At 55.2% G+C, this 26,902-nt stretch overlaps 1 protein-coding gene across 1 annotated transcript in view; it reads right to left on the reverse strand.

The window, feature by feature from the left end:
• MYO15B (myosin XVB) overlaps positions 1-18,202 on the reverse strand; it is a 30,183-nt gene extending 11,981 nt beyond the window's left edge. Inside the window, exons 1-29 of the mRNA XM_070774459.1 lie at positions 15,826-18,202; positions 15,379-15,442; positions 15,103-15,212; positions 14,889-14,963; positions 14,493-14,586; positions 14,137-14,240; positions 13,927-13,990; positions 13,660-13,773; positions 13,367-13,528; positions 12,349-12,462; positions 12,179-12,237; positions 11,971-12,103; positions 10,867-10,962; positions 10,489-10,620; positions 9,415-9,540; positions 8,218-8,295; positions 7,895-8,013; positions 7,762-7,807; positions 7,486-7,610; positions 6,948-7,065; positions 6,550-6,713; positions 3,806-3,899; positions 3,118-3,174; positions 2,750-2,807; positions 2,418-2,548; positions 1,335-1,430; positions 997-1,232; positions 733-911; positions 432-504 (exon numbers count right to left, since the gene is read on the reverse strand). Coding sequence (XP_070630560.1) covers positions 432-504; positions 733-911; positions 997-1,232; positions 1,335-1,430; positions 2,418-2,548; positions 2,750-2,807; positions 3,118-3,174; positions 3,806-3,899; positions 6,550-6,713; positions 6,948-7,065; positions 7,486-7,610; positions 7,762-7,807; positions 7,895-8,013; positions 8,218-8,295; positions 9,415-9,540; positions 10,489-10,620; positions 10,867-10,962; positions 11,971-12,103; positions 12,179-12,237; positions 12,349-12,462; positions 13,367-13,528; positions 13,660-13,773; positions 13,927-13,990; positions 14,137-14,240; positions 14,493-14,586; positions 14,889-14,963; positions 15,103-15,212; positions 15,379-15,442; positions 15,826-17,858 — 5,054 coding nt within the window. The 5' untranslated portion in view covers positions 17,859-18,202. The remainder of the gene's footprint in view (positions 1-431; positions 505-732; positions 912-996; positions 1,233-1,334; positions 1,431-2,417; positions 2,549-2,749; positions 2,808-3,117; positions 3,175-3,805; positions 3,900-6,549; positions 6,714-6,947; positions 7,066-7,485; positions 7,611-7,761; positions 7,808-7,894; positions 8,014-8,217; positions 8,296-9,414; positions 9,541-10,488; positions 10,621-10,866; positions 10,963-11,970; positions 12,104-12,178; positions 12,238-12,348; positions 12,463-13,366; positions 13,529-13,659; positions 13,774-13,926; positions 13,991-14,136; positions 14,241-14,492; positions 14,587-14,888; positions 14,964-15,102; positions 15,213-15,378; positions 15,443-15,825) is intronic.
• Between the last annotated feature and the right edge of the window lie 8,700 nt (positions 18,203-26,902).

A 26,902-nucleotide genomic window follows, 5' to 3' on the forward strand; every position in this document is an offset into this window, starting at 1 on the left:
CAGGTGACCATCCGGAAGCGGCAAGGACCTGGGGGTGCAGCGGGGGGAGGCGCTTGCAGAGGGGGGCGAGAGGACCCGGTTTCCGTTCTTTTTCTGCAAAAAAAGGCCCTCTACCTCTGCGTTAGCTCTGATGTATTTGTTTTTGTTTTTATGTATTTTTCTGCTGTATTTATTTTACCAATTTGATCAGAATCTGGGCCAAATCTAGCAGGAATACTCCCTACTCGTTCTCCATCTGGAATCTGCTGTCTGGACCCTGCCCGATGACTCCCACACCTCGCCCCCACCCCTTGGGCAGCAGGCCTTGGCCTGCAGGAGCAGCCGCAGAAGGTACTTGGTGGGACAGCAGGCTGAGAGGGCGAGAAGGACTCAGGAGGTGGACGGGACAACGGTCAATGTCAGCCAGACTCCCCCATCCCCAGCCCCCAGACCTGCTCTGTAGAATCCACCCGGCGAACTGCTCCCCTGTGGTCCAGGACTCCACCTCGGCCGAGTAGCACTCCTCTGCAAGGACGAGGGGCAGGGGTGAGAGAGAGGGACAGCAGGGTCCTCCCTGACGGGGAAAGGGGTGCTGTCCCGTGGGGGTCCCACCAGCAGGACGGCAGGGAGGTCAAGGTCACATCGGGAGGTCAGGATCACATTGGGAGGGCTGCGGTGGGAAGGGGGTCTGGGGAGGGTGAGGGTGCCGGGCAGACTCTGCCGTGGGAGCCCTGAGCAGGACGCGCGCCTCACCATTGAAGGTGGACACGTCCAGCGCCATGCGGCCCCGCCTCCATCCGGCCGTCCACTCGAGCTGGGTGGGTGGGTGGGCCCGGGCAGACCCAGGGGCCAGCTGCATCTGCTCCAGGGCCCCCAGCAGCTTGTGTTGGCACAGCGCTGCCATGCCCCTGGGGGCCTGGTCGGAGACAAACCTGCGGGCGCAGCACAGGGCCGCTGTGAGCCTGGGGTGGCCTGCTGACCCTGTCCGCGGGGCCCCCCACCCACGGAGCCCCCTACTTGAGCAGTGGCTTCTGCAGGGTGTGCATCGGCGGGAAGGCACTGAGCAGGATGGCCATGAGGGCCCAGCCGCGCTGGCTCTGCTGCTCGTCGGGGTTGCGCCAGAGCTGGGCCACCAGCTGGCTGAAGAGCTCATCTCGCAGCCCCGGCTGGCGCTGCCCCTGCCGCACCAGGTACTGGCCCATGGTCTGCTCCTGCCAGGGCGCCAGCGACCCGTCCCCCAGCAGCCGCAGCATCTGCGGACACCAAGCCAGGGGAGGCAGGTCACGCAGGGCTCCCTGTGCCCACCAGCACCCCCGCATGGGCCCACCCTGTCCCCTCCCCGCTGGGTCACTCACCACCTTGTTGATATCCAGGGCATGCTGAGGGTTCTCACCGTCCAGCCGGGTCAGGGGCTTGGTCAGCAGCTGTCCAGGGTGGGGCAAGGAGAGCTCCTGCAAGGAAGGCGGGTGCCACGTGCCTGAGCAGGGGCTGATCCGTGCTGACCTGCCAGACACAGGCCTGGGGGAGCCCCGAAGGAGCATACAAGAGGAAGACGGGCTGGAGAGGAAAATCGCCTTAAAAATACACCTTGATTGGGCTTCCCTGGTGATCCAGTGGTTAAGAAGCCACCTGCCAATGTAGGGGGCACTGGTTTGTTCCCTGCTCCAGGAAGATCCCACATGCCACGGGGCCACTAACCCCGTGCGTCACAACTCCTGAGCCCGCGCACCGCAACTGCTTAAGCCTGCACCCTAGAGCCTCTGCTTCGTAACGAGAAAAGCCACCGCGATGAGAAGCCTGCTCGCCGCAACCAGGGAAAGCTCTCTCAGCACCAAAGACGCAGCACAGCCAAAACATAAAAATCAATATTAAAAAACATACACCTCAATTACTCTTTCTGATTAGAAAACTAGAGCCCGTGCATATGGAAAACTCAGAAAACAGGGAAAAGGATGAAGAATAAAAACCACCATCAATTTGCCACTGTGAGGTATAACCAGAGTTAACATTTTCACCTCTTTCTTCCTAGTCTTACTTCCTGTGTGAAGGTACACACGTCATCTCCCCACCCGCCCGGCTGTTGCCGGGAACTTCGGGACTGTGCTCGGGCACTTTTGAATCTTGCTTTTGTTTCCAGCACTGTTGCCTGGACACTCTGCCTTGTCATTAAACACACTTTAACGGCATGACTTCAGCGTTCAATGGCAAGGCAATGCCACAGGTGTAACAAAGGTGTGGCATCGCTGATAAGTAACAATAGACTGAGATGTGGGTTCAACGGATTTTCCGAGCAACGCGGTTGCATCCACAATTCCCACAACAGGAGATGGAGGAGGGGGTTGGAGAAAGAAGGACAAACACAGCTTCTGCCTGTGTTTGGGGGCTCGTGTCTGGGGAAACATGGGCAGCAGCCAGCGAGCTGAGGCCTGGGAGCCCACCTGAAAGCCGATGGAGATGAAGCTGGAGAAGGGGAACTGGTTGATGTCAGGCGGGAGGGTCAGGCTGGGCCGGGCGGGAACTTCCGGGGGCATGGCCTCGGTGATGCTCTGGACCCGGGCGTGCTGACGGCCTGGAATGACATGGGAGGCAGCCCAGAAACGCCCAGGTAAGGTGACTGGCTCTGGTGTCGCCTCCACCTCCCAGCATCAGCCCCTGGCTCCAGTGCAGAGGGAGCCAGGCAGTGAGCTGGGGGCACCCAGAGACAGCATCAGAGGGAGCGGCCACTGGGAGAGGAGGGGGTCGTGGAAGAACGAGGCCCATCACGACTCACCTTCCGCTGTCTTCAGCATGACAGAGAGCTCAGCTGGGATCTCCAAGCGCCCCAGCTCCTGGTGGAGAGGAGCAATTGACCAGAAACTCAGGGAGGGGGCACAGCGACCCAGGGGCCATCCTCACCCCCGGGGCTATAAGCTTCCCCTCCAGAGACCAAGGATTCTAGTCCTGGGCACTCCAATAAGGCCCCCGAACCCTCAGAGCGAAACCAAGGGCACCCAGGCCTCTTCTTGGGGGGCACAATGGATGAGCCCGAGGACAGGACCCATCTCGGCACCCTTGGGATCCCCACGCTCCCCCTCAAGCCAGGCCAGGTTCAGCAGGCTCATGACCCAGCAGACACTCTCCAGCTTCCAGACCACCTACCATGCTTGGCACCGTCTCGAAGGCCCTGACGCTGTGCCAGATGTGCCGACGCCCAAGCTGTTGGAGGAGATGAGGGAGGAGGTGGTGTCCCCGTGAAGTGTCACCCCGAGCTCCCTCGAGGTTCCTCGCCGACTGGGCAGTTCAGCTGACCCCTCCTCCTCCTAGGAGGCCTGGGCACCAGCAGAACAGGTGTGGATGGACCCCAGGGGGCTGGCGTCTGCCCCCTGCCCTCCAGAGCCCTCACCAGCCGAAGTGCTGTGGGTGTCACTGCCTGTCTGCCAGGACTGGGAAGAGGGCAGGAGGAAGGGAAGAAATGGTCCTTGGGGAACAAAGTCCAGGCAGGGAGGGGCAGGAGAGGGAGCTGGCGTGTAGGCATTGACCTTCGAGCTGCTTTATGGCCCTCACATCGGAGTCATCGGGCAAGACAGGGAGCAGCCCAAGGGGCCCGGAGGGGATGGAGGCACCCCAGCCGGCAGAGAGAGTCAGGCCCTGGCATGAAGGAAGGTGATGAGCTCCCAGAGGCCCTAGGCTGCTCTGGCCAGGCAGCGGTGGTCCCCGAGGCCCCGCCCCTCGTGTGGCTGGGCGTGGAAGGTAGTCACTGTCGTCATTCGGCCAGCTGGACGGGCAAAGGCTGGCTTGGCTTCTCCCCTGAGCACACCCCAGGCAGCACCCCACCCGTGGGCTTCACCTGTGGTCTCCGCCGTCTCCAGAGCAGGGGCCGGGCCGCCAGCACGATGGTGTTCAGCTGCCCCAGAGCTGCCCGCCGCCGGAGGTACCGCTTCCTGGAGGCCGGGAAGGGGGCTGGTGAGGAGTCCACGCTCACACCCAATACCCGGATCCTCCGAGTCAAGACATGAGTGTAAAACCAGAGCCCAATGAAGCGCCCGGCTGCCTAACAAGCAACGGGGAAAGGACAGGACAGAAGAGCAAGTGAACCCAGAGGCTGCTGTACACACAGGGCTGAGGCCTGAGGCTCTGGAGCCAGCCACCCAGGCGCCTTCCTCTACTGTTTCGTCACAGCAGTCTTGGATAAGGTCTTTATCTCTCTGGGTTTTTGGGGGTTTTTTTGGACATGCTCGTGGCTTGTAGGATCTTAGGTCCCCAACCAGGGATTGAACCCACACCCTTGACAGTGAAGTGCTGAGTCCTAACCACTGGACCGCCAGAGAATTCCCTACTTCACCTCTTCGTGTTTTATTTTCATCACCTCTAAAAGGAGAATTAGTGGACTGTCTGCTCCACAAGAAGATGAAATGAATTAAGAGGTGTGTTTGGAATAGAGTCTGGCACATTACTATTTAAGAAACAGAACTTTTTTTCCCCTCCCCCCAAGAAGAACTCCTAAAAATGAAAAAAATTACATCTCTGGAAGTCTAGTAGATCCCTGAAGAGACAATATCTTTGAGAATTTTCCAGATATAAGAAAGACCAGACTCCTCAAGGAAGCAGCCCTGAGCATGATGAATATTTAAAAATTAATCTATACACACTACTATATATGAAATAGATAAACAACAAGGATCTTATTTTTTATTGAAATATATTGGTTTACAATATTGCTGGTATATAGCAAAGTAATTCAGTTACACATGTATACATACATATATATCTATATCTATATAGAATATAGAATAGAATAATACTCGCTATCTTATAATTACCTATAGCGGAAAAGAATCTGAAGAAGAATATATAGAGAGATATACAGGCATGTACATATTTGTAACTGAATTACTTTGCTATATACCTGCAACATTGTAAACCAATATACTTCAATAAAAAATAAGTCTACAGCTTTTTTTTATATCAAAGTACACTATGAAGAGAGGAGACTAAAAAATAAATAAGAGAGAGGAGACTGCTTGTAAATCAAATATTTGATAAGAGTTTAGTATCCATAGTATATAAAGAATGCCTACAACTCAATAAGAAACAAACCACCCAATTAAAAATCAAGCAGAGGACTTGAATAGTTGTTTCTCCAAAGAGACATACAGATGGCCAAGGAGAACATGAAGAGATGCTCAGCATACTAGTCGTTAGAGAAATGCAAATCAAAACCACAATGAAATGCCACTTCACATCCACTAGATTGGCAATAATTTAAACAGCAGAAAATAACAAGTCTCGGCGAGGATGTGGTGAAACTGGAAGCTGCACACACTGCTGGTCGGAGGCTAAAACGGTGTGGCCACTATGGAGAACAATCTGGCGATTCCTCAAAAAGGTAAAGACAGAATTACCAGGTAACTTGGAATTCCGCTCCAAAGTAAAGACCCCAAAGAACTGAAAGCAGAGATTTGAACTGTGCCTTGCATGCTCATGTTTATAGCAGCCTTATTTGCAATAAACCCAAAGGCAGAGACAACCCACACGCACATTCAACAGACACATGGATAAACGGCTGTGGTCCACTTACACAACGGAACAATTTCCAGGTGTAAAAAAATATACAGTGTTCTGACACATGTTACAAAAGGGACAAACCCTGAAAATATGTTTAGTGCAATAACCCAGATGTAAAGGGAAATATTGTATGAGTCAACTTAGATGACATATCTAGAATAGGCAAATTCACAGAAGCAGAAATTATCCTGGAAGCTACCAGGGGCTGGAGGGAAGGAGGAGTGGGGTATGATTGTTGAACGGGTACAGAGTTCCTGCTGGTGATGAAAGGATTTGGAGGGACTTCCCTGGTGGCTCAGACAGTAAAGAATCTGCCTGCGTGCAATGCAGGAGACCTGGGTGTGATCCCTGGTCAGGGAGCTATTAATAGATTCCACACGCCACAACCAGCGATCCTGCATGCTTCAATTAAGACCCACTGCAGCCAAAAAAGAGAGAGAGAGTATTCTTGCTGCAGAGTGCAGAATGGACTAGAAAAAAGGACAGTTGGACTTTCCTGGTGGTCCAGTGGTTAAGAATCTGCCTGCCAATGTGAGAGATATGGGATCCAGGAAGATCCCAAGATCCAGGGATCTCCCTGGTCCAGGAAGATCCCACATACCATTGAGCAACTGAGCCTGTGAGCCACAACTGCCGAAGCCTGCGTTTGTACTCTAGAGCTCGCGCTCTGCAACAAGAGAAGCCACGGCCACGAGAAGTGTTGCAGCACAACGAAGAGTAGCCCCTGCTTATTGCAACTAAAGAAAACCCACATGCAGCAATGAAGACCCAATGCAGCAAAAAAAAAAAACAAAAAACACCAGTCAAGGAGTCAAGACAGCAGGTTTGAGTGCCCTCAGCAGGTAATGAGCTCCTCGTGGCTGGGGGCATTCAAGAAGAGACAGCAGAGGTATGGGCAGGGGTGTCGGCAAGAAGAGTCCAGTGCCTTTGGGATGCAGGCAGACAGACTTGCCTCGAGGCCCTATGTCTCCCAGAGCCTGCCCCGCCACGTTGAGGAGGCCTACAGTCTCAGCGCCCCCCACACACCTGGTCTGGAGCCCACGCACACGAGCCTGCATCCGCAGCAGGAGGCGGAGGCGCTGGTGGGAGATGCAGACGCGGAGGCCTCGGTGCAGGGTCAGCAGGGCCTGGGTGTGCTGCTGGGCCCGGCACTGCTCCAGCTGCTGCCAGCCCGGCTCCCGCAGCAGTACCTGGGGGCAGAGGTGTGGGCTGGAGGCAGGCCAGGTGTGCAGGCAGGGACCACCCTGCCCTTCTCCTGAGGCCTCAGCCTCCTTCCAGGCAACCCGTTCTCCTGGGGTGTCAGGGACGCCCAGCCCACTCTGTCTCCCCGCCACCTGGAAGGACCCCCAGATTCTGAGAGGATCCCAGAATGCTCCTCCCACTTGCCAGCCCTCCCTGCCTCTCTGCACACACACACCACCCACCTGGGTGGCTCCCAGGTGACAGAGGGGTGACTCAGCCGCCAGCACCTGGTTCAGGATGATGCCACACCTTTCCCGGTCAGAGAGCTCGCCCTGCTCCTCTGTCCCCAGGGCCCGGAACCTGCCCAGGGATGGATAACTCAAGTCAGAACAAGCACATGAGCACCTCTCCCCACACTCATTTGATCCTCGAGCCCCTTGGGTCCATTCAGTCTGTAAGTCATTCAACAATGATTATGGAAAGCACCTACTAAGTGCCAGACACCCAGGAGAGTTTTGCTAAGAGGAGGAGAGGTGCATGAATGCACAGAGGCATGAAGAGGCGTGGGGGTGACGAATAGTGGAAGGAGACACAGATGGAGGGAGAGAAGGAGAGAGACAGAGAGTGGAAGAAGGGAGGACTGGACAGCCGGCCCAGGGTCCCTGGGAAAGTGGGTCCGTCTTCCCCAGAAGGAGCCCCAGGTCCTCCAGCCACTCCAGGTGGGCCTGCCTAGTGAGTCCTGGCCCTGAGGTGCCTGCTTCCCCCCATCCCGGGCCCTACCTGTCCAGGAAGGCCTGGAAGGGCAGGCGAATGGGGAAGTTGGCGCTGCGGGTACACACTGCCTCCAGGATGCCCGCCTGGCGCAGTTGTTCTGCCACATGATCCACGTCGAAGAGGCCTGGAAGCTGTGGCCAGGCAGTGCAGCAGAGCCAAAGACATGGAGTCGAGGGGCTCACAGCCATGGGGAGCACGGGGCAGGGGACGGGAGTGGCGGGGGTGCTGAGAGGGCAGGGCAGGGACGGGAGGGCTCTGCGGCCAGGTTCTGGGAGGGCTCACCTTTCCTGGATTGGGGTTGAGGCACTGGATGAAGCAGACATGGCTCCTCGTGGGTGGAAAGGGGAGTCACGTGAGCACAGACTGGCCCCCTATTCAAACTCCCGGGGGTCAGGTGTGGGGGCACTATTCTCACCTGCCCAGCTGGGCTAGGAGGTCCCCCAGGGACTTCTGGAAGCGAGCGGCCAGCGTGGGTTTGCCCCGTCCTCCCCCAAACTCATCAGGCTCTGCTTCCTGGAACAGGCAGCTCACCAGCTACGGGGGGAGACAGGGACTGCAGTGGCTCGCCAGGCCTGTCCATAGCCCAGCCTGCTCCCCGTCCCCACTCCCTGGGGCGCTGGGGTGGGTCGGCCAAAGGCTCAAGGTGCCAGGATCTTGAAGGCCAGCCCCTTGGGCAAGACTGTCTGGGCGAGGAGGACAGAACAGGGTCGGGGGGTACAGGACGGCCAGCAGGGGCACCTGCAGCTGGCTCTGGGCAAGCATCTCCACCACTGCAGGGTCAAGACGATCCCGGTTTCTGTTTAGAAACTTGTGAACCTGCGAGAGACAATGTGAGGCGGGGAGGGGACGTCAAGGAGAGAAGGCGGGTGTGGAAGCCAGTCCCTTCGGCAAGTGACCCAGCCTCTTTCCTCTGTTAACAGTCCAACTTCAAAGGTGGCCTTTCATCTCACACCATGTACCAAAATCAACTCAAAATAGAAGGATCAAAGACCTAAATGTAAGACGTGAAACCATAAGACTCTTAGAAGAAAACAAAGGGAGAAAGCTTCATGACACTGGATTTGGCAAGGATTTCCTGAATAGACACGAAAAGCACAGGCAACAAAGGAAAAATAGCTGGGTTTCATTAAAATGAAAACCTCTTGTGCATCAGAATATAGTGTTGAGAGTGAAAAGACAGCCCACAAAATGGAAGGAACTATCACATATCAGATAAGGGATTAATATCCAGATTAATATGCAGAACTCCTACAGTTCAGTTAAAAAAAAACAACACAATTCAAAAATGGACAAAGGACTTGAATAGATATTTATCTAAGAAAAATACACAGATGACCAAGGAGCACATGAAGAGATGCTCAACATCATTAATCACTAGAGAAATGCAAATCAAAACCACAATGAGATACCACTTCCCACCCACAAGGATGACTTGTTCCACCCCAAACCAGTCACCCAAATATGCCATTTATACCACGCCCCCACCCCCTGAAACTCTCCTCCTGGGTAGGTGTGCAGTCATCATGAAACTCAGAAGGGGGAGAGGAGGTCTCTTTACTGAGTACCTTGGACGTGCCAGGCACCTGTCTCACCACTTCCATGTAATTACATCAATCCTCAGGACAATACTATAGGACAGGTTCCCCTTCCCATTTTACAGATGAGGACAATGGAGGCGCAGAAGGAGAAGCAGACTCCCTGAGGTCATCAGAGCCAGGTCCCATGCATACGCTCTGCCCCTCTGGGTCTGGAGGGTCCCAAGACCTTGACTCTCCCATCCCACAATGCTTGCCCAGAGCTCAGTGATCATGCCCTAGGTGAGGCAGAGGGGCCCAGGCAGAGAGAGATGGTTAAAGCCTTGGAAGATGCCTCCCCACACTTACCCCGCTCACCCGTCAGGTGACTCCCCAGGGTCACTCTGCCCTCACCCGATACCTGGTAGGTGACAGGCCCGGCATAATGTCGCACGGTGAAGATGGGAAGGGGCAGCTGCGGCTTGGTGTAGCGCGGGTGGTCGCCATGGTGATAATGGCACTTCTGCAGGAAGGTGTGGTCCGTGGCCTGATGAAAGGAAGAGATGCTCAGGCCTCTGCAGGTGTGGCTCCCCTGGCGGGGCTGTGCCTCTCTCCCCTGCCCCACAAAACCACAGCACTGAACACACAGTGAGCTTCAGTTTGGTCTCCGAGCTTTTTTAGGAGGTCGCTCCATATCTGAGTCTTTATAAAGGGCACGACCTCTTTCCCAGGGACTATTTTGAACGATCAAGAAAAAACACGGAAGACTTGCACACCTCAGTCAATAAGATTTGGCAGCTTAGAGACGTTTGATAAAATTATTTAAAACAAACGGGTCTGGGGGATTTGAAGGCAGTTTTGGCAATGACTCCTGGGAGTCTGGTCTCACAGTTACAGGTGTTTCTGAGCAAGTTTTTCAAAGATACTTTTAAGAACCCATCCAGGGACTTCCCTGGCAGGCCAGTGGTTAAGAGCCTGTGCTTCCAATGCCAGGAGTGTGGGTTTGATCCCTGGTCAGAGAAGTAGGATCCCACATGCCGTGTAATGTGGCCAAGAAAATAAAAAAGGGGGAAGGATACAGTACATTTAAATGAAACATTAAATAGATGGGATGTGTTTTTTTTTTAAAGATTCACATATAAAAAAGTCATCCAGTAAGAGGCTATTTTTATGGAGTTTAAGAACTTATAACAAAGACTCCTGATGAACCCCCAAGCCTCTCGCGCAGCCTGCAGAGTCTGCACCACCTGGCCCCTCAGGCACGATGGTCCCCCTCCTGCAGCGAGGACTCTCAGAGAGGTCAGCATTTCACTCAGGGTTATCCAGAGACTAGAGATATGAACCCAGTGTGGCCACTGCCTTCCCAAGCTGTGCTGAGGGCCTGCGGGCAAGGTCCCAGGACCTCAGACTTCATTTCTCCCCTGAGAGGCACTGCTGGCTCTGGCTTGGTCACCAGGCACCCCCCACTCCTTGTCCCCCAACATGAAGGGCTCACCTGGGACAGCCATGTCTGGGCATCCAGGATACTCAGGAGGCTGTGTGGCTGGTCTACCAGGAAGTCCAGGCAGGACTCCTGTGGAGCCTGCGGGATGGGCACCCAGGGTAGCAACTCCCTCCGACACTCCTCCTGGGAACAGCCAGCACTTGGTTTGTGGAGATCACCCGTGTCCATGGGGGGCCTCATCTGAGCCAGAGTAGGGCTGACCCTCCCATTATACAGATGAGTAAACTGAGGCTCGGAAGACTGAGACGGCCTACAGCAAGGGGGCTCTGGGGCAGGGCTCTCAGTGCAGTGCTCTCTCTCCCCCAGGAATGGCCTCTGTTCTAGGAAACAGCTGGGCATCCCCGGCCTCCTCCAAGCCCAGTCCCATACCTCCTCCTGGGCCAGCAGCAGTCGATTGCACCACAGCTGCAGGCGCTCGCTGCCCAGGTTGTTGTACAGCTGCTCCAGACCGTTGACCCGCAGGGCCTGGGGGCACGTGAGCAGTGAGGTGGGCACCCACATGAGGTGGGGGGGCCAGGGCAGCTAGGGGGGCCAGCACACAGGCCTGGTGCCCTTCTCCCCACTCCCACCGCTGCCCACATTCTCCCAGCACCAGGCAGGATGCTGCCCCAGGGCTGATGCTGCCACCTCCAGGGTCAAGTCCAAAGACCCTGGCCCAGTGCGCGGCCGCCTCAGTGCTGCCCCAGCCCCAGTTGGGCCTCCCCTCCAGCAAGCTGTCCCCCTGCCTTCTGCCTCAGCACTGCTGTGAGCCTTCGGGCCTCTGATCACAGCCATCCTGTGGTCTGGAAGGCACCTTTTCCTACAGCCTAGCTCAGGGACCATCCGAATGCCACATTCTCATAAGCAGAGTTCCAGGCTGCTGCTCCCAAGAAGCCTTCCAGGAGTCCTCCTGTTAGAATTCCAGGCTCCTTCCTCTGTGCCCCCAACACTTGACCAGCAAGCCTAGCAGAGCCCCTGCTTCATGCAGCTTTGTACAGAGTTTTGTACATGCTCTAAAATACACACAAATGTGCATATGAATATACATAAACACATACAGGTGCTGTGGAGAGGAGGCAAGAGCAGAGGACAGTGACCGGTGCCCATCTCATCCCTCCTCCCTGGCCTGAGGGGGCCGGATATTCTGGGAAGGGGTGACGAGCTTATGGAAACTCAGGGTGATTTGTGGGAGTCCCCTTCTCCCCCCGCCTGTTGGACACAGGAAGTGAGGCTGACCAATCCTGGGGTCTTTCACCACCTCAAGGCTCCATGAGACTCTGCAACAAGGCCAAGCAGCTAGGACTCTCCAGAGGTGATATCATGACTGGACGGGGCAGACGGCTGCACCTACGGAGCCTGCAGTGTTTCATGGACCATCTTACGGTCAGAGAGGCAAGCAGTGCATGAGTGTGCCCCACAGAAGAGCTGCTGGAGTCCCCAGGAATATCCAGGATGAGGTGGACACCCCTTTCTGGGCCCCACCCTCAGGGTGACCTCAAAGCCGTAGACATCGATGACAGTGATGGTAACCGTGCTGCCTGCCTCCACAGGGGATGCCAGCCGCGCGTTGGCCATCCTCAGAAGCCAGGTGAAGAGCCGTGCATACAGGGCCTTGGCCAGGGTGTCCCTGGGGGCACGGTGAGTGAGCCCCGTGCAGCAGGGGCCAGGCCCACTCCCAGCTCTCTCATGTCCCCAGGGCTACCTGGCATCGATGGCGCTTTCCACGGGCAGGGATCTCGAGACCTGGCCATAGGGCGTCTCCTGAGGGCAGAGAATGTGCAGCTGGTGTGCCAGGCCCAAGGCCCACCCCAGGGCTCCCCAAGCCTTTGGGTGGTCTGCTCAGGCCCCCTTGCTCAGGACCCCCAAGCTCACCGTGACCCTCCGGGTGACTGCTCCCTCCAGGCGCTCGGGCGGCACCTGCAGCAGCCGGGCTGCAGCATGGATCTCGGCCCAGCTGGACACGGCGGCCACCTCCTGGAACTCCCTCTGGACGGAGGCGGGAGGGAGGAAGGAGCACTCTGCTTGTGGACTGGCTGCTTCCCATGGACGGGGGCAGCGCCACGCTCAGACCGGAAAGGTGCCCGTGACCCAGAGGTAGACCTGGGTGGGCGGGGGGTGGCTAGCTCTGGACTCTGAGAGCCTGAGTGTGAATCCGACTTTACCTCTGTGCTAGCTGGTGGCCCCGACCAGTCTCTTCCTCTCTCTGAGCCTCCACTGTCTTGTCGTTAGAGGGGAAATAATAAGCTTTATATGACGGTGTTCTCAGGAGCACTAAATGGACTTCCCTGGTGGTCCAGTGGCTTAGACTCCATGCTCCCAACGCAAGGGGCCTAGGTTTGATCCCTGGTCAGGGAACTAGATCCCTCATGCCATAACTAAAAGCTGGTGCAACCAAATAAATATTAAAAAAAAAGAAACTCTATGTAGGGAATTCCCTGATGGTCCAGTGGTGAGGACTCTGCTCTGTCACTGCTGAGGGTATAAGTTTGATCCCTGGTTGGGGAACTAAGATCATGCAAAGTGCTCAGTGTAGACCCCCCACCCAAATACACACACACACACACGTGAAGTCCCAGGTACATCATAGCCGCTCAGTTAACACCAAGCGCCCGTCTTAGGGTGGGGCCTTAGTGGGATGGGATTAGTATAGAGGCAGAAGACCCTAGTCTCAGTTTTCTTGTTTATAAGATGGAAATCCAAAACCACTACAATACTGTAAAGTAATTAGCCTCCAATTAAAATGAATAAATTTATTAAAAAAAAAAGATGGAAATCCATCCACTTTCCGAGACAGCAGTGAGGCCCTGCGGGTGGCCTCCTGCACTCTGAGGTTACCACCGGTGATGCAGATGAGCCAAACCACCAAACCAGCACCTCCACGGAAGCTCACCTCTGACGAGGAGAAGCAGATGTTGCCCAGCTGCAGGACGGAGGCCAGCACAGCCCAGACGGCGGTCAGCTCCTCGGTGTACAAGCCCAGCGCCTGCAGGGCCCTCACCAGTCCTGTGAAGTCCTGGGCATCGTCCTTGTCCTGGAGCCTGCAGGCGCGGCCCTGCCAAGCACAGCAGAGCTCGGGGTGAGGGGCCTGCTGAGCCTCCCTCAGCCTCCCTCGCCTAGACCCTGAGTGGGGACCCCTCCCTGGGCAGGCCCTGTCGCCCGGCACTGGGGAGCGCCTCCCCTCACCTGGTTGAGGTAGTAGTAGGTCTCTGGCCCCTGCAGGGAGAGCTGCTCTCGTTCCACGGGGTCCAGCCCCGCCAGCAGCTCATAAAAAACATGGAAGCTCCGCTCAGCCTGGGCCTCGGGGGAGAAGGACTGGCTTAGGGGGAGCGGCAGCCGGGTCTTGTGCCCCGGGGAGCAAGGACAAGCCCCCGGGGGAAGGCAGGCCAGGGGAACGAGGGGTCACAGCGCCTCCCTCTCCCCTGCGCTGGGAGCAGCGGGCCGGGGTCGTACCTGAAACACCACCCTCGAGGTCTCGAGCAGGTGATGTGACACAGAAGCACCTACGACGACCCCACTGTGGGCACAGGACACGGTGAGGGTGCCCAGGGTACACGCGGCCCAGGGCCCACCGAGGGCTGGACCCAAGGGTGGCAGTCTCGGGTTCCCAATCTGGGGAACTGGCCGTGGGTGCCCCTGCCCACCTGGACCCCCGTCACTCACTGCTGCAGGCAGAGGCCCAGGACCTGGCCGAAGCGGCTGGCATTGGCGTTGAGGACTGTCTTGGCATGGCCAAAACTGCTGAGCAGGGGCAGCACGGTGTCCAGCTGGGTGGGTGGGGGGGACATTCAAGTATCTCTGGGCGCAGCAGCCCCGAATGAGGCATCCCAGACGAGGACAGTACGTGGGGGCTCTGTCGGCCCACAGAGGGGTCGGTCTCCCCAGCCCACCCTGCCCCGCAGTAGGCCATGCCTGGGGCTGCCTCCGAGGAGAAGCCAGAGGCCTGAAGACCACTCTCCTGGCCCAGAGGAGTGGGAAGGTCCCTCTTGGACCCCTGGGCATGGCGAGCTGCCCCTCACCCGACACCCTCTCTCCCTTTGCTCCCACTCCAGGCTGTGTAGGAACTGCACCATCTTTTTGGCTGCCTCTGTCTTCCCAGAGCCGCTGTGCCCACTGCAGGAGAGAAGGGCTGGCAGGGCCTCCAGGAAGGGGCACATAAGGTGACCCCTAAATGAGCCCCAAAGCAGGGATGTGCCCACCTGGAAGTGATTCCCACCCTAAGGGAGGCTCCCAGAAATACAGAAACATAGATCCAGGGCAAGGAGGCCAAACAGAAAAAAAGTCCCCAAGGGCACTGTCTTAGCTAGGCCAGAGCTGCTGCCCAGCAGTGGACCAGACAGGCAATTTCAAATACGGACCTCACATCGCCCTCCTCCCAGCCCTCAGCGTGGCCTGAGGGCTCAGCCACTACTCACCCCAGAAGGATGCAGGTGGCCTGCCCAGTGCTTTCAGACAGGCTATACGCCGATGCCACAACGGCAAAGATGTGTCTGGGGGAGGAGAGTGGAAGCAGATGAGAGAGAAGGTTACCAGCGACGCCAGGTCCTGCTCACAGTTCCCTTGACCTCAGTCAGTGTGACATGCTGAGGTAGCCACCCGGTGGGTGCTTAGTGGGGCAAGTTCACATACGGGGTGGTGTTGGGGGTCTTCCCAGGGTGGTAGCTGGCCAGGACCTCAGGTGCATAGAGAGGCAGGGCCCGGCGGGGGTTCAGAGCGAGCAGGAGGGGCCCCCCGAAGGTCTAGGAAGACAGTGAAAGCTCTCATCAGAATGTGGAGGGAGCAGGGTTCAGCACCCAGCCTAGGGAGGATGGAGGGGGACACTCTGGGGTGTGTGTGCCCAGAGGGCCCTCTGACCCCAGGGGAAAAGGAATTCCAGACCACCACCCCCTCCTGGGTCCCCCTTACGTAGATTCGGCCCAGGTGAAACCTCTTCTTCAGACACAGCAGCACGGAGCTGTCGCACACTGGCCTGCAGGGCCGTGGGGTGGAGGAGAGGGGAGTTGGGAGCAGAAAGAGGTCCTGGGTTAGCTGGCTGCAGAGACACCTCCACCAAGTCCCGCAGCCTCTCCAAGCCTGTCCATAACACAGCCCTCCCCCGACTCGCCCCTCCTGAACAAGAGATCCTACCGTGGGGGCTACAGGCAGGACTAGGCTGCTGAGCCAGAAGGAAGCTTTGTGCCAATTAGAGAAAAAAAGGGCATCTGAATTCTCACCCCTCTCCTGCCCCTTCCAGCCTGACGACCCTGTATGACAAAACCCCTTCGAAGGAGACCCTCCATAAAAATCGGAGGTAGGGTGGAACAGGAGAAGGTGTGACCCAGGCAGGGCAGGTTTGGGGCCGCGCCCACTCACCGCAGCCGGGCCAGGTCCTCGGTGTCTTCCAGGCCTTCCCCCACGGTCCAGCCGTCGGCGCCGCTGGGAAAAGGAGGCTCCTCCGGGCCGGGCACGAGACTCAGCTCCAGGTCCCTCTCCAGCGCCTCCTCCACCTCGTCCTCTGGCTCCCACCGATCCCTCAAGGACCCGCGGGGGCCGGGGCTTCCCTCCGGCAGCCGGCGGGTCTCCAAGGTGAGTCGGGGCAGCAGTGCTTCGGTGCCAAGCCTGGGGTCCTTGTGAGGGTCCGAGCCCTCTGCCCAATGCACCGGAGCCGCGGCTCCCAAGGTCTCGGGCTCCGCTTCGCTGCTGGAGCCGCTCTCGTCGACTGGGGGCTCTTCGTGGGGATTCGGGCCGAGAGAGCCGCGGGGGGACTCCGCCACCCCTTCTACACTGGCCCTGCGCCCTGCACTGTCCGCAGACGCCCCAGCACAGGACCAATCGCGCCCCTCCCCGGCGGGGGCGTCCGCGGACCCTTCCTCTGAGCTCCTGGGGAACACAACGGCGAACTTGGGATCTGGAGTCGGGTCCTCGTCCTCCGATGGGTCGTGAGCTGGGCTTTCTGCAACCTGCGGGGAACTCGGGCCGCCGCCAGGGGGAGGCCTTGGTCGCCCCCACAGCCCCGCGACGCCCGCCAGGCTCAGCGCTAGACGGCGGCGGCGCGGCCCCTGCCCGCGGCTCGTCCCCTCGCTGGTCCCGGGGCCCCGCGCGCCGCCCGCGCGCCGCTGGAGCCGCAGCCGCAGCCACCGCAGGAGCCCCAGGGCCCGCGCTACGCGCACGAGCCGGTCCTTGAGGCTGCCGCGGCGGGGCCCGGCGGCCTGGGGAGCGGGGTCCGGCGGGGGCCTCGCGCGGAGCCTGCGGAGCGCCACTAGGGCGGCCAGCGGCGCTGGGGCCCGCGGCCCGTCTCCCCCAGACCCCTCGTTGCTCACGCCCACCGCCTCGTGCGCCTTCCCCATCACCTTTCCAATCTGGCGGCGCTGACCCCGAGCGGTCGAGACCTCGGCTCTTTCGGGCGGGGCGCCCCTCGGCTCAGCTTCGGGCTGCACCCCATCGTCTCTTGCATCCCCGCCCTGCCTGGGGTCCTGAGAACCCCACGAGCTCCGGGGGATGCAGGCGGGGCTGCCCTCGAGGGGGCTGGAAGCTGCGGCTTTTCTGTTCGGGTCAGCCTCGCTGGCCTCAGGGGCCCCGCGGGTCGTTCCTGGGGCTGCTCCTGGGCTCCGGCACGGCCCGGCCCCCTCCTGACTCGAGTCTGGGTCTGTCCCGGAATCCTCGGTCTCTCCCTGGGTCCTCGCCCCCGACGATCCTTCTGGGCTCTGGGGCTGCGAGGGGGGCTTGTCACTGCCTCTGCCGTCGCTGCAGCTTGGGCTGTCGCTGTTCTGGGGAGCTCCTGGCGCCTCCAGCGCTGAGTCTGCGCTGGTTTGAGTGCCCCCCGAGCCCATGTCCGTTTGCTCCAAGTTGGGCCTCCGCTCTGGGGTCCCACCACCTTGGCTGTGGCTCTCCTGGGCCTCGTGGGCTTCGCTGTCCAGGCAGGAGCTGGCCCTGTCTCCCCCCGATGTGTCCCCGTTGAGGCTCCGTGTCTCTTGGCGGCCCCGCTGAGCCGAGCGTCCCCGTTGTTTTCCTCTCCTTCTGCCGCGGTCGTGCTCGCGTGTCCTTCCTCCTCCTTGGAGACCCTTCTCCTCCAGGTGCCCCCCGTGGCCGTCCCCCCGCTTGCCCCTCTCCTTAGCCCGGCATCCCCCACGGGCATGCCCGCTGCCTCCTCTCCCCTTGGCGTCTGGCGGCAGCCCTGCCTCTGCTTGTCTGTAGTCCCTGTTCTTCCCTACAGTGGGCTTCCTGTGGGCACCGGGGGGCTCCTGGCCTCGCCTGGCGCTGGGCTCCCTGTGGGCCTTATGGTGGCCCTTTCGGTGTTCCCGGCTGGGCACGCTGTCTGTGCTGGCAGACCCAGATTCCTGCTCCCCCGAGGGGGGCCTCCCGGGTCCCTCCGGGCGCTGGGGCGCTTTGCCCTCGCTCCTGCCCATGGCTTCCTGGTGTCTGTCTCCTCTTCTCGCCTCAGGAGCCGGCTGCCCGCAGACGTGCCCTCAGCAGCACACCACACGGGCTCTGCGCTAATGGGGGCTACAGGCTCCATCTACCCGCCCCCCACATCTCCCGCCTTACCAGAGGGCATCAATAATGCAGGTGGCTGCCGGTCCTGACCTCCTCCGCCAACAATAGAGAGGAGGCCAATCAGGAAAGAAGAGCTGCAGGTGCGGACAAAGGCCGTGGACAGGGCAACCCTGCTGCCCTGAGTTGCTGCCAGCCTGGCCAGCCTGGCACTGGGCCAGATCGAGGGGGCCTGCCCTCTGCTCTTGCCTCACTACTTTGGCATCAGGGGGTGGGGGCGGGTGCCAAAAGAACCTGTTTGGGTCATCCTCCTCGTCCTGGGGGGCTCTAGGGGACCCACCCTCCTCCCTTAGCCCCTTGGAGGCTGGAACCAGGCTGACCTCGGTGCACGGCCAGAACCCAGTGAGGGTTGTTAGTTTTGTTGTTGTTCTAGATTGTGAAATATGATTTAAAGAAAACTGCATAAAACATAAATGTACACCTTGGACTGGCGTGAAGTAAGTAAATGTTTCTTAGTCATGGAACATAACCAGACCCCACTAAATTCCTGAGCACCCAGATGTGTGTGTTGCTCTAATATTTAATTTTTTTGAACAGGTAGTCCGGAAGATGAAAGTTTCCCATTCCTGACCCACAGCTATTCATTGTCCCCTGAGGTTACCCATTTCTTGTATTTCCTTCCAGAGCTATCCAGGCAGAGAAAAGCAAGTATTATTTTTCCCTTTGAGAACAGGTGGAAGCTTTTCTAGCTCATGGTGCTTCATTCTAACAGATTAACTTGGAGATTTCATAATAGTAAAAATCTTTTTTTTTACAACTTCGTAATATTCCAGCAAATGAATGTGCCAGAGTTCAACCAATTCTTTATTGATAGTGTGAAAATTAATAAAGGAAACACTCACTAAATGGAGGCCAGCGGCCAGAAGGGGGAGTCCTTATACACTTAACCAGTTCACCTCGGTATAGATCCCAAGAGAAAAAATGTACTTTGGACCTCAGGCAGGAAGTGACAGAACTTTACTGCTGCCAGCTGGAGGAAGAAAGTTTTTCCCCTTGCCTGGCAATAGCGCAGCCAATGAGAAACTGTCAAACTAAGCCAATGAAAAGCTGCTATACTTCAAACTCCCAATTTCCTCCTATGGACTTTTTGTTTATAACAGCCTCTCCCAACTTCCCTTTTTCCTCTATAAAAGAGGTTCCTTTATAAAAAGTTTTCTTTCCTGCAGAGGTGTGTGTAGTTGGCATTAATTGCTGTCCCATGTTGTAATTCTTTGCTGGTAAAATAATTGGCTCTTAAAATTATTTTAGGTTAACAGACTTTTACGACTGAAATGGAGGCTGCCTTCATCTAACCTTTTGCTTCAATTACAGACAACATTGATTCCCTCTGTGTCCAGGCCGAATCAATTCCTAGAAGTGGAATTGCGAGGCCATAGGGTGTGTGATTTTGTATAACTCAGAGAGCTCCAAATTTTCCTCCTTGGAGGCTGGACCAGTTTACACTCCCACCAACAAGAGAGGAGACCGCCCATCTTCACATGGCACTGAGGCAGGATATCATCCAACATTTTTTCCCCTCTGAAACATGACAAATCTCAGTGCCCCCACCGGACTCCTGTGCCCCTGCTGACCTCTGGCCTCTCCTCAACTGGGAGCCCCACCCAAAATCACAGTGGGGGAGGCTGACGCTCCAGGTTGTGCCCTTTCCTTGGAGGGTTCTCCACTTAGCTCCTACCTGCCTCACACCACTAGACCATTCAGGTATGACCTAAATCAAATCCCTTATGATTACACAGTGGAAGTGAGAAACAGACTTAAAGGACTAGATCCGATAGACAGAGTGCCTGATGAACTATGGACGGAGGTTCATGACATGGTACAGGAGACAGGGATCAGGACCATTCCCAAGAAAAAGAAATGCAAAAAAGCAAAATGGCTGTTCGAGGAAGCCTTACAAATAGCTGTGAAAAGAAGAGAAGCGAAAAGCAAAGGAGAAAAGGAACGATATACCCATTGAATGCAGAGTTCCAAAGAATAGCAAGGAGAGATAAGAAAGCCTTACTCAGTGATCAATGAAAAAAAAATAGAGGAAAACAATAGAATGGGAAAGACTAGAGATCTCTTCAAGAAAATTAGAGACACCAAGGGAAAATTTCATACAAAGATGGGCTCAATAAAGGACAGAAATGGTATGGACCTAACAGAAGCAGAAGATATTAAGAAGAGGTGGCAAGAATACACAGAAGAACTATACAAAAAAGATCTTCATGATCCAGATAATCACAATGGTGTGATCACTCACCTAGAGCCATACATTCTGGGATGTGAAGTCAAATGGACCTTAGGAAGCATCACTACAAAGCTAGTGGAGGTGGTGGAATTCCAGCTGAGCCATTTCAAATCCTAAAAGATGATGCTGTGAAAGTGCTACACTCAATATGTCAGCAAATTTGGAAAACTCAACAGTGGCCACAGGACTGGAAAAGGTCAGTTTTCATTCCAATCCCAAAGAATGGCAATGCCAAAGAATGCTCAAACTACCACACAATTGCACTCATCTCACATGCTAGTAAAGTAATGCTCAAAATTCTGCAAGCCAGGCTTCAGGAATATATGAACCGTGAACTTCTAATGTTCAAGTTGGTTTTCGAAAAGGCAGAGGAACCAGAGATCAAATTGACAACATCCGTTGGATCATCAAAAAAGCAAGAGAGTTCCAGAAAAAAACATCTATTTCTGCTTTATTGACTATGCCAAAGCCTTTGACTGTGTGGATCACCACAAACTGTGGAAAATTCTGAAAGGGATGGAGATACCAGACCACCTGACCTGCCTCTTGAGAAGTCTGTATGCAGGTCAGGAAGCAACAGTTAGAACTGGACATGGAACAGACTGGTTCCAAATAGGAAAAGGAGTTCGTCAAGGCTGTATATTGTCACCCTGCTTATTTAACTTATATGCAGAGTACATCATGAGAAACGCTGGGCTGGATGAAGCACAGGCTGGAATCAAGATTGCCGGGAGAAATATCAATAACCTCAGATATGCAGATGACACCACCCTTATGGCAGAAAGTGAAGAGGAACTAAAAAGCCTCTTGATGCAAGTGAAAGAGGAGAGTGAAAAAGCTGGCTTAAAGCTCAACATTCAGAAAACTAAGGTCATGGCATCCGGTCCCATCACTTCATGGGAAATAGATGGGGAAACAGTGGAAACAGTGTTTGGGGCTCTCACAGATGGTGATTGCAGCCATGAAATTAAAAGACGCTTACTCCTTGGAAGGAAAGTTATGACCAACCTAGACAGCACATTAAAAAGCAGAGACATTACTTTGCCAACAAAGGTCCATCTCAAGGCTATGGTTTTTTCAGTGGTCATGTATGGATGTGAGAGTTGGAGTATAAAGAAAGCTGAGCGCTGAAGAATTGATGCTTTTGAATTGTGATGTTGGAGAAGACTCCTGAGGGTCCCCTTGGACTGCAAGGAGATCCAACTAGTCCATCCTGAAGGAAATCAGTCCTGAGTGTTCATTGGAAGATCTGATGTTGAAGCTAAAGCTCCAATACTTCGGCCACGTGATGTGAAGAGCTGACTCATTTGAAAACACCCTGATGCTGGGAAAGATTGAAGGCGGGAGGAGAAGGGGATAACAGAGGATGAGATGGTTGGATGGCATCACTGCCTCAGTGGAGATGAGTTTGAGTAAACTCCGGGAGTTGGTGATGGACAGGGAGGCCTGGCATGTTGTGGTCCAGGGGGTCACGAAGAGTCAGACACGACTGAGCGACTGAACTGGACTGAACTGCCTCACACCCACCTCTCTGCACATCTGGAGCCAACCTGGGTGGAGCTGCCACAAGCACTCACGTTACCTAGGAGGGCCACTCAAGCCTGGTTTGAGCAAGGAGTTGAAAGTGCCTTGGCCTTTGCCAAGGAAGCAGCTGTCCTGAAGGAACACAGCAAACGGGTAACGTCGGTTACATGTGACTCATGAAACTGGTGTCTTTAAAAGTCTGTACGCTCTGCTTCCCCACCACCAGTACTGAGCAAGGCAAAGGGCAATCAGGTTCAGAGGGCTCCTTTCACCTGCCAAAAGTAGATAACGATCGATCGGTTGTTGCATTGAAAACGACATACCATTGCCAGTGACATACCTGGGTTATTTCACAAAACATGATGGTGAGTGAAGAAACCAGTTGTGAAAGAGTTATAGAGTCACTGTCTGATTCTATTTATATAAAGGACAAAAAGAGGAAACTGAGCTAAGTTAGTGCCAGGGTGGTGCCTGGGTTGTGGGTGGGAGGTTGGTAGTGACTAGGAGGGTCACAAGGAAGCCTCTGTGGGTGATACTGTTCAGTTTGTGAAGGTTTACTGGGTTGTTCTCCTTTGACTTGTGTTATTCTGTATGCATTTTATAATAAATAGCATAGAGAAAGAGCTCTGTTTTGTCCTCGACTAATAATGACGATAATAATAAACATAATAAACAATAGCTAACACTTCAGGGCTTACTGTTCTACATCCTTTACTACAAGTTCACTTAACACTTTGCTGCTGTTAGTCGCTAAATCGTGTCCGACTGTTTGCAACCCCATGGATTGTAGCCCACCAGGCTCCTCTTTCCATGGGATTTCCCAGGCAAGAATCCTGGAGTGGGTTGCCATTTCCTTCGGCAGGGGATCTTCTCTACTCAGTGATTGTACCCAAGTCTCCTGCATTGGCAGGTGGGTTCCTAACCACTGAGCCCACAGGGAAGCCTTCACTTAACTCTTAGAAGCACTCTAAGAGATGGGTGGTATAAGGATTCCCATTTCATGGATGATAAGACTGAGGCACACAGCTGAGTGTCAGAACTGGGATGCCCACTCAGTCTGGCTCCCAAGGCCTGGCAGGAGAGCTACCAGCTATACATGGAACTTCAATTTGTCCAACCCATTACAATGTGTCCTGTGAGCACTGGAGCAGACGGAGAGCTCCATACTCCCATCTCCAGTCTCCAGCCTTCTCCTGGGTCCTCCTCTCTCTCCTGTTGATCCAGGTCAGCACTTGTTTCTCATTCAGCTGGGACTTCCCTGGTGGCTCAGAGGTTAAAGCGTCTGCCTGCAATGCGGGAGACCTGGGTTCGATCCCTGGGTTGGGAAGATTCCCCTGGAGAAGGAAATGGCAACCCACTCCAGTATTCTTGCCTGGAGAATTCCATGGATGGGGAGCCTGGCGGGCCACAGTCCCTGGGGTCACAAAATGCTGGACACGACTGAGCAACCAACACACAGCTGGGAAGGCAAGGCCGCTTCTGAGCCCTTGAACCTCAGCTCCCTTCCCAAGCTTCATTTCATCCAAACCTCCCCAAACCTTAGGAAGGGGATATGGTCTCATTTCATAGATGGGGAAATGGCTCAGAGAGGGTAAGTGGCTTAAGGACATGTAGGCAGTAAGTGAGGAATTGGGGACCCAATTCGAGGCTCCCACCATGCTGCTCCACGGCACTTCTGCTGGGATTGGCTTTGGAACCAAGACAGGCTTGGTTCCCCGTGCCCCCCACCTCCTGGCTGTGTGGTTTCCAACAGCCTCCAGGGAAGTCCTCAGACAAACCAGGGGAGAGGGGCGCCACCCCCGCCTCCTCCTTCCCACCTGTCCTCTTCCGCTTTGCTCACAAGGGCTGAGATCATCTCCTCCACCTGTGTGAGTCCTCTTCTGACTCCACACACACTCCCTCCCTCCCTCCTGAGCAATCTCCTCCTCTCCTGGCCTCATCCACCTCACGATAACCTTCACCTCCTTTGTTTGGGTCTTAACTGGGAGCCCGGTCCTGTGGGATGTTCCAGATTCTCATTGAATCCTTACAGTCCTCTGAGATCCGCCCTATTATTACAGCCCATTTTACAGATAAGTAAACAAAGGTGCAGGAGTGAGGTCAGATGACCTGCAAGGTCACACAGCCGGTCACAGACAAAGCCAGTGATAAAGAGTAGGATTGGCCCGACTTTCAAAGGTAGGATGCCGAAGGCCCTCAGATGTAAGTCTCCAGACCAACTGTCTCCAAGGCCCTTAGAATTGGCAGCGACCCTCCCGCTCACACACCGTCTATCTGGCAGCCTTCCTAGTCAACTCACCCTCTCAGTGCCTGCTTTGGCACTCTCGCCACCTCTTCCTGGACACCCCACTCCTCCAGAGGGATGAATCCCCTTTCCAGAGCGCACCAAGTGCTTCCGTGTCTGCATGCCTAGCCACACAAATTGCCACTCACGTTCCCAATATGAAAATGTTTTCTGAACTGAAATAGTCGAACCACCACCATAAGCTCACTCTTCGAAGCACAATGTACTTAAGGCCAAGCTCATCCTTAATGGGCACAGGGTTAATCCATTTTCAAAATTTTCAGAGATCTCTAGGTATTTTCAGTGTGTGTGCTTGCTGTTGACTTCCTGTTCGAGCTGATTAACTGGATCATTGCTGCAGCCACAAAGCCCCTCTGAGCCATGGAAGTGTTGGCTCTGCCATTTTCTTCTGGTTTATTGGTGTTTGCATTATTAGTAGTATCTCCAATCCTTAGTTACTTGGCAGGAAACTTCATGTCACTTGTCCATTTGTGTGAGTTAACTTAGCTAAACGGATAAAACATGCAGAAGCCCCCCTAAACGGGCAGTCACAAAAGCATGCCTTCTTCCTAGGCAGGGGAAGGGCTGCCCAGCTCCCCTGATGTGACGTTCCCACTCCTTCCTTGGCACCCACTTTTGGTGCAGGATCCTGACCCACAGACTGAAGATCCCAGTGCCAACCCAAGTTCAAAACAGCAAAGCTTAATTTGTGATAAAAGATAAAGACGTCTTGGAATTACCTGTGGTCCAGTGGCTAAGACTCTGCACTCTCAGTGCAGGGGGTCCGGGTTTGATCCTTGGTCGGGGAACTAGAGCCCACAGGCCACAACTAACAGTTCGCATGACACACGTGAAGATCCCACATGCTGCAACTAAGACCCGGAGCAGCCAGAGAAAAAAGGATAAAGACATCCTGTGCATCAAACTCTTAAGATGTTTTCCCTGATCCTAACAGGGTCAGCACCATCATTAACCCATTAACCACACGGACTCAGAAACCTCGCAACAGATCAAGAAGGAATACTATTATCACCCAGTTGCCAGGAGAAACTGAAGCAGAGCAGGTAAGTAATTTGTCCAAGTGCGACTTGCTGGGGTTGAAGCTACAGTGGTCTCTAGAAGAGTTACTTTAGAACTCATCTCCATTGGGTCAGTGATGCCATCCAACCATCTCATCCTCTGTCCCCCATTCTCCTGCCCTCAATCTTTCCAAGCATCAGGTTTTTCCTAATGAATCAGTTCTTCACTTCAGGTGGCCAAAGTACTGGAGCTTCAGCTTCAGCCTCAGCCTTTCCAGTGAATATTCAGGGTTGATTTCCTTTAGGATTGACTGGTTGGATCTCCTTGCAGTCCAAGGGACTCTCAAGAGTCTTCTCCAACACCACAATTCAAAAGCATCAATTCTTCCATCTGGGTAAGCCCCTACTATTCCTCCAAGGAGAAACAAGGGAGCTTGAGTGGTCCAAGTTCCCAAATTCAGAGCCTGTCTGTAGCGGGACATGCTGGAGGGCAGGTACAGAGGATGCTCCCCCGGGGTGTCTGTCCTGGAACCTGGAACTCAGCTCCTCCTCTGCTCCCCATGCTAATTGGTGTCCTTCCAACAGGCCCTTTTCCAGCTCAGGCCAGGGGGTCTCCTGTGACTCAGGGCAGTGCCCTTGCCCCCACAAGGCTCCCAGGGCTCCCTGACTGGCCCCGGCATTTTCACTCACTTCCTGCCAACCACCCTTGGCTCTTCACTCGTTCCGCTGCAAGGAGACCATTTCCTCGTGTGCTGCTGTGCCTCCCTGCCCCCCAGCCAACTCCTGGTCACCTCTCCTGTCCCAGCTTATGCCTTTTTTTTTTTGGCTACTCCACAAAATGTGGGATCTTAGTTCCTCGAGCAGGGATCAAATCTGTGTCCCTTGCACTGGAAGCTCAAAGTGTTAACCAGGGAGGTCCCTCTAGTCACAGCTTAATGTCACCTCCCCAGGCACATTTCTCCCAGGCCCCGGATTTCCCTCATCCTAACACTTCCTGCACTTGTAGGGACCATGAGTCCCACAAGGGCAAGGCCACCTTGTCTTGGCCACCTCTGAACCTCAAGCACCCAGCACAGAGTAGGTGCTCGATGAAGATGGGTGGGGAACTTCATGGTGGTCCAGTGGTTAAGAATCCGCCTGCCAGTGCAGGAAGACACGGGTTCAATCCCTGGTCCAGCAACTAAGCCTGTGTGCCACAACCACTGAGCCACGCTCTAGAGCCTGTGCCTCTGCAACGAGAGAGGCCACCGTAATAAGCCTTCGCTCTGCAACTAGAGAAAGCCCGTGCACGGCAACAAAGAGCCTGTGTGCCTCAATCAACACCCAGCACAGCCAAAAGTAATTTAAAAAACAAGATACCAGGTGGGTAAAGATGTAGGCCAAGAAGAATCAAGTCCTTGGCTTGTCGAGACCTTAACCTCCAGGCACTGACCCCACCTGGGTGGCACCCCATAGTCCTTCCCTAAAGTCCAGGAGAAGCCATCAGGTCAACATCCTGTGAGCATCTTCTCCTCCTGACAGCAGAGAAAGGCCAGCCAGGAGTGGCCAGGGCCCTCCTACGGCCCCCCACCCAGGGATGCAGTCAGACAGACTCAATTCGGTTAACTTGTTATCATTTATTCCCAAAGAGAGAAGGCATGTGGTATTCAGATACAACCATGTACAGTTCATGTATCTGATTCCAAATAGCATAAAAGAACCGACAGGTTCTCCTGAGCACCAACCTGGTCCAAGGGATGGACCCCAGAGGGCAAAGGCAGGGAACCCGCTAACCATCGTTTCTATTTACATGGAAAAATCTCTGCACAAGTTAAAAAAAAAATTAAAATCTTTGGACCAGTC

The sequence above is a fragment of the Bos indicus genome, chromosome 19 (assembly GCF_029378745.1).
Source record: "Bos indicus isolate NIAB-ARS_2022 breed Sahiwal x Tharparkar chromosome 19, NIAB-ARS_B.indTharparkar_mat_pri_1.0, whole genome shotgun sequence".
Lineage (NCBI taxonomy): Eukaryota > Metazoa > Chordata > Mammalia > Artiodactyla > Bovidae > Bos > Bos indicus.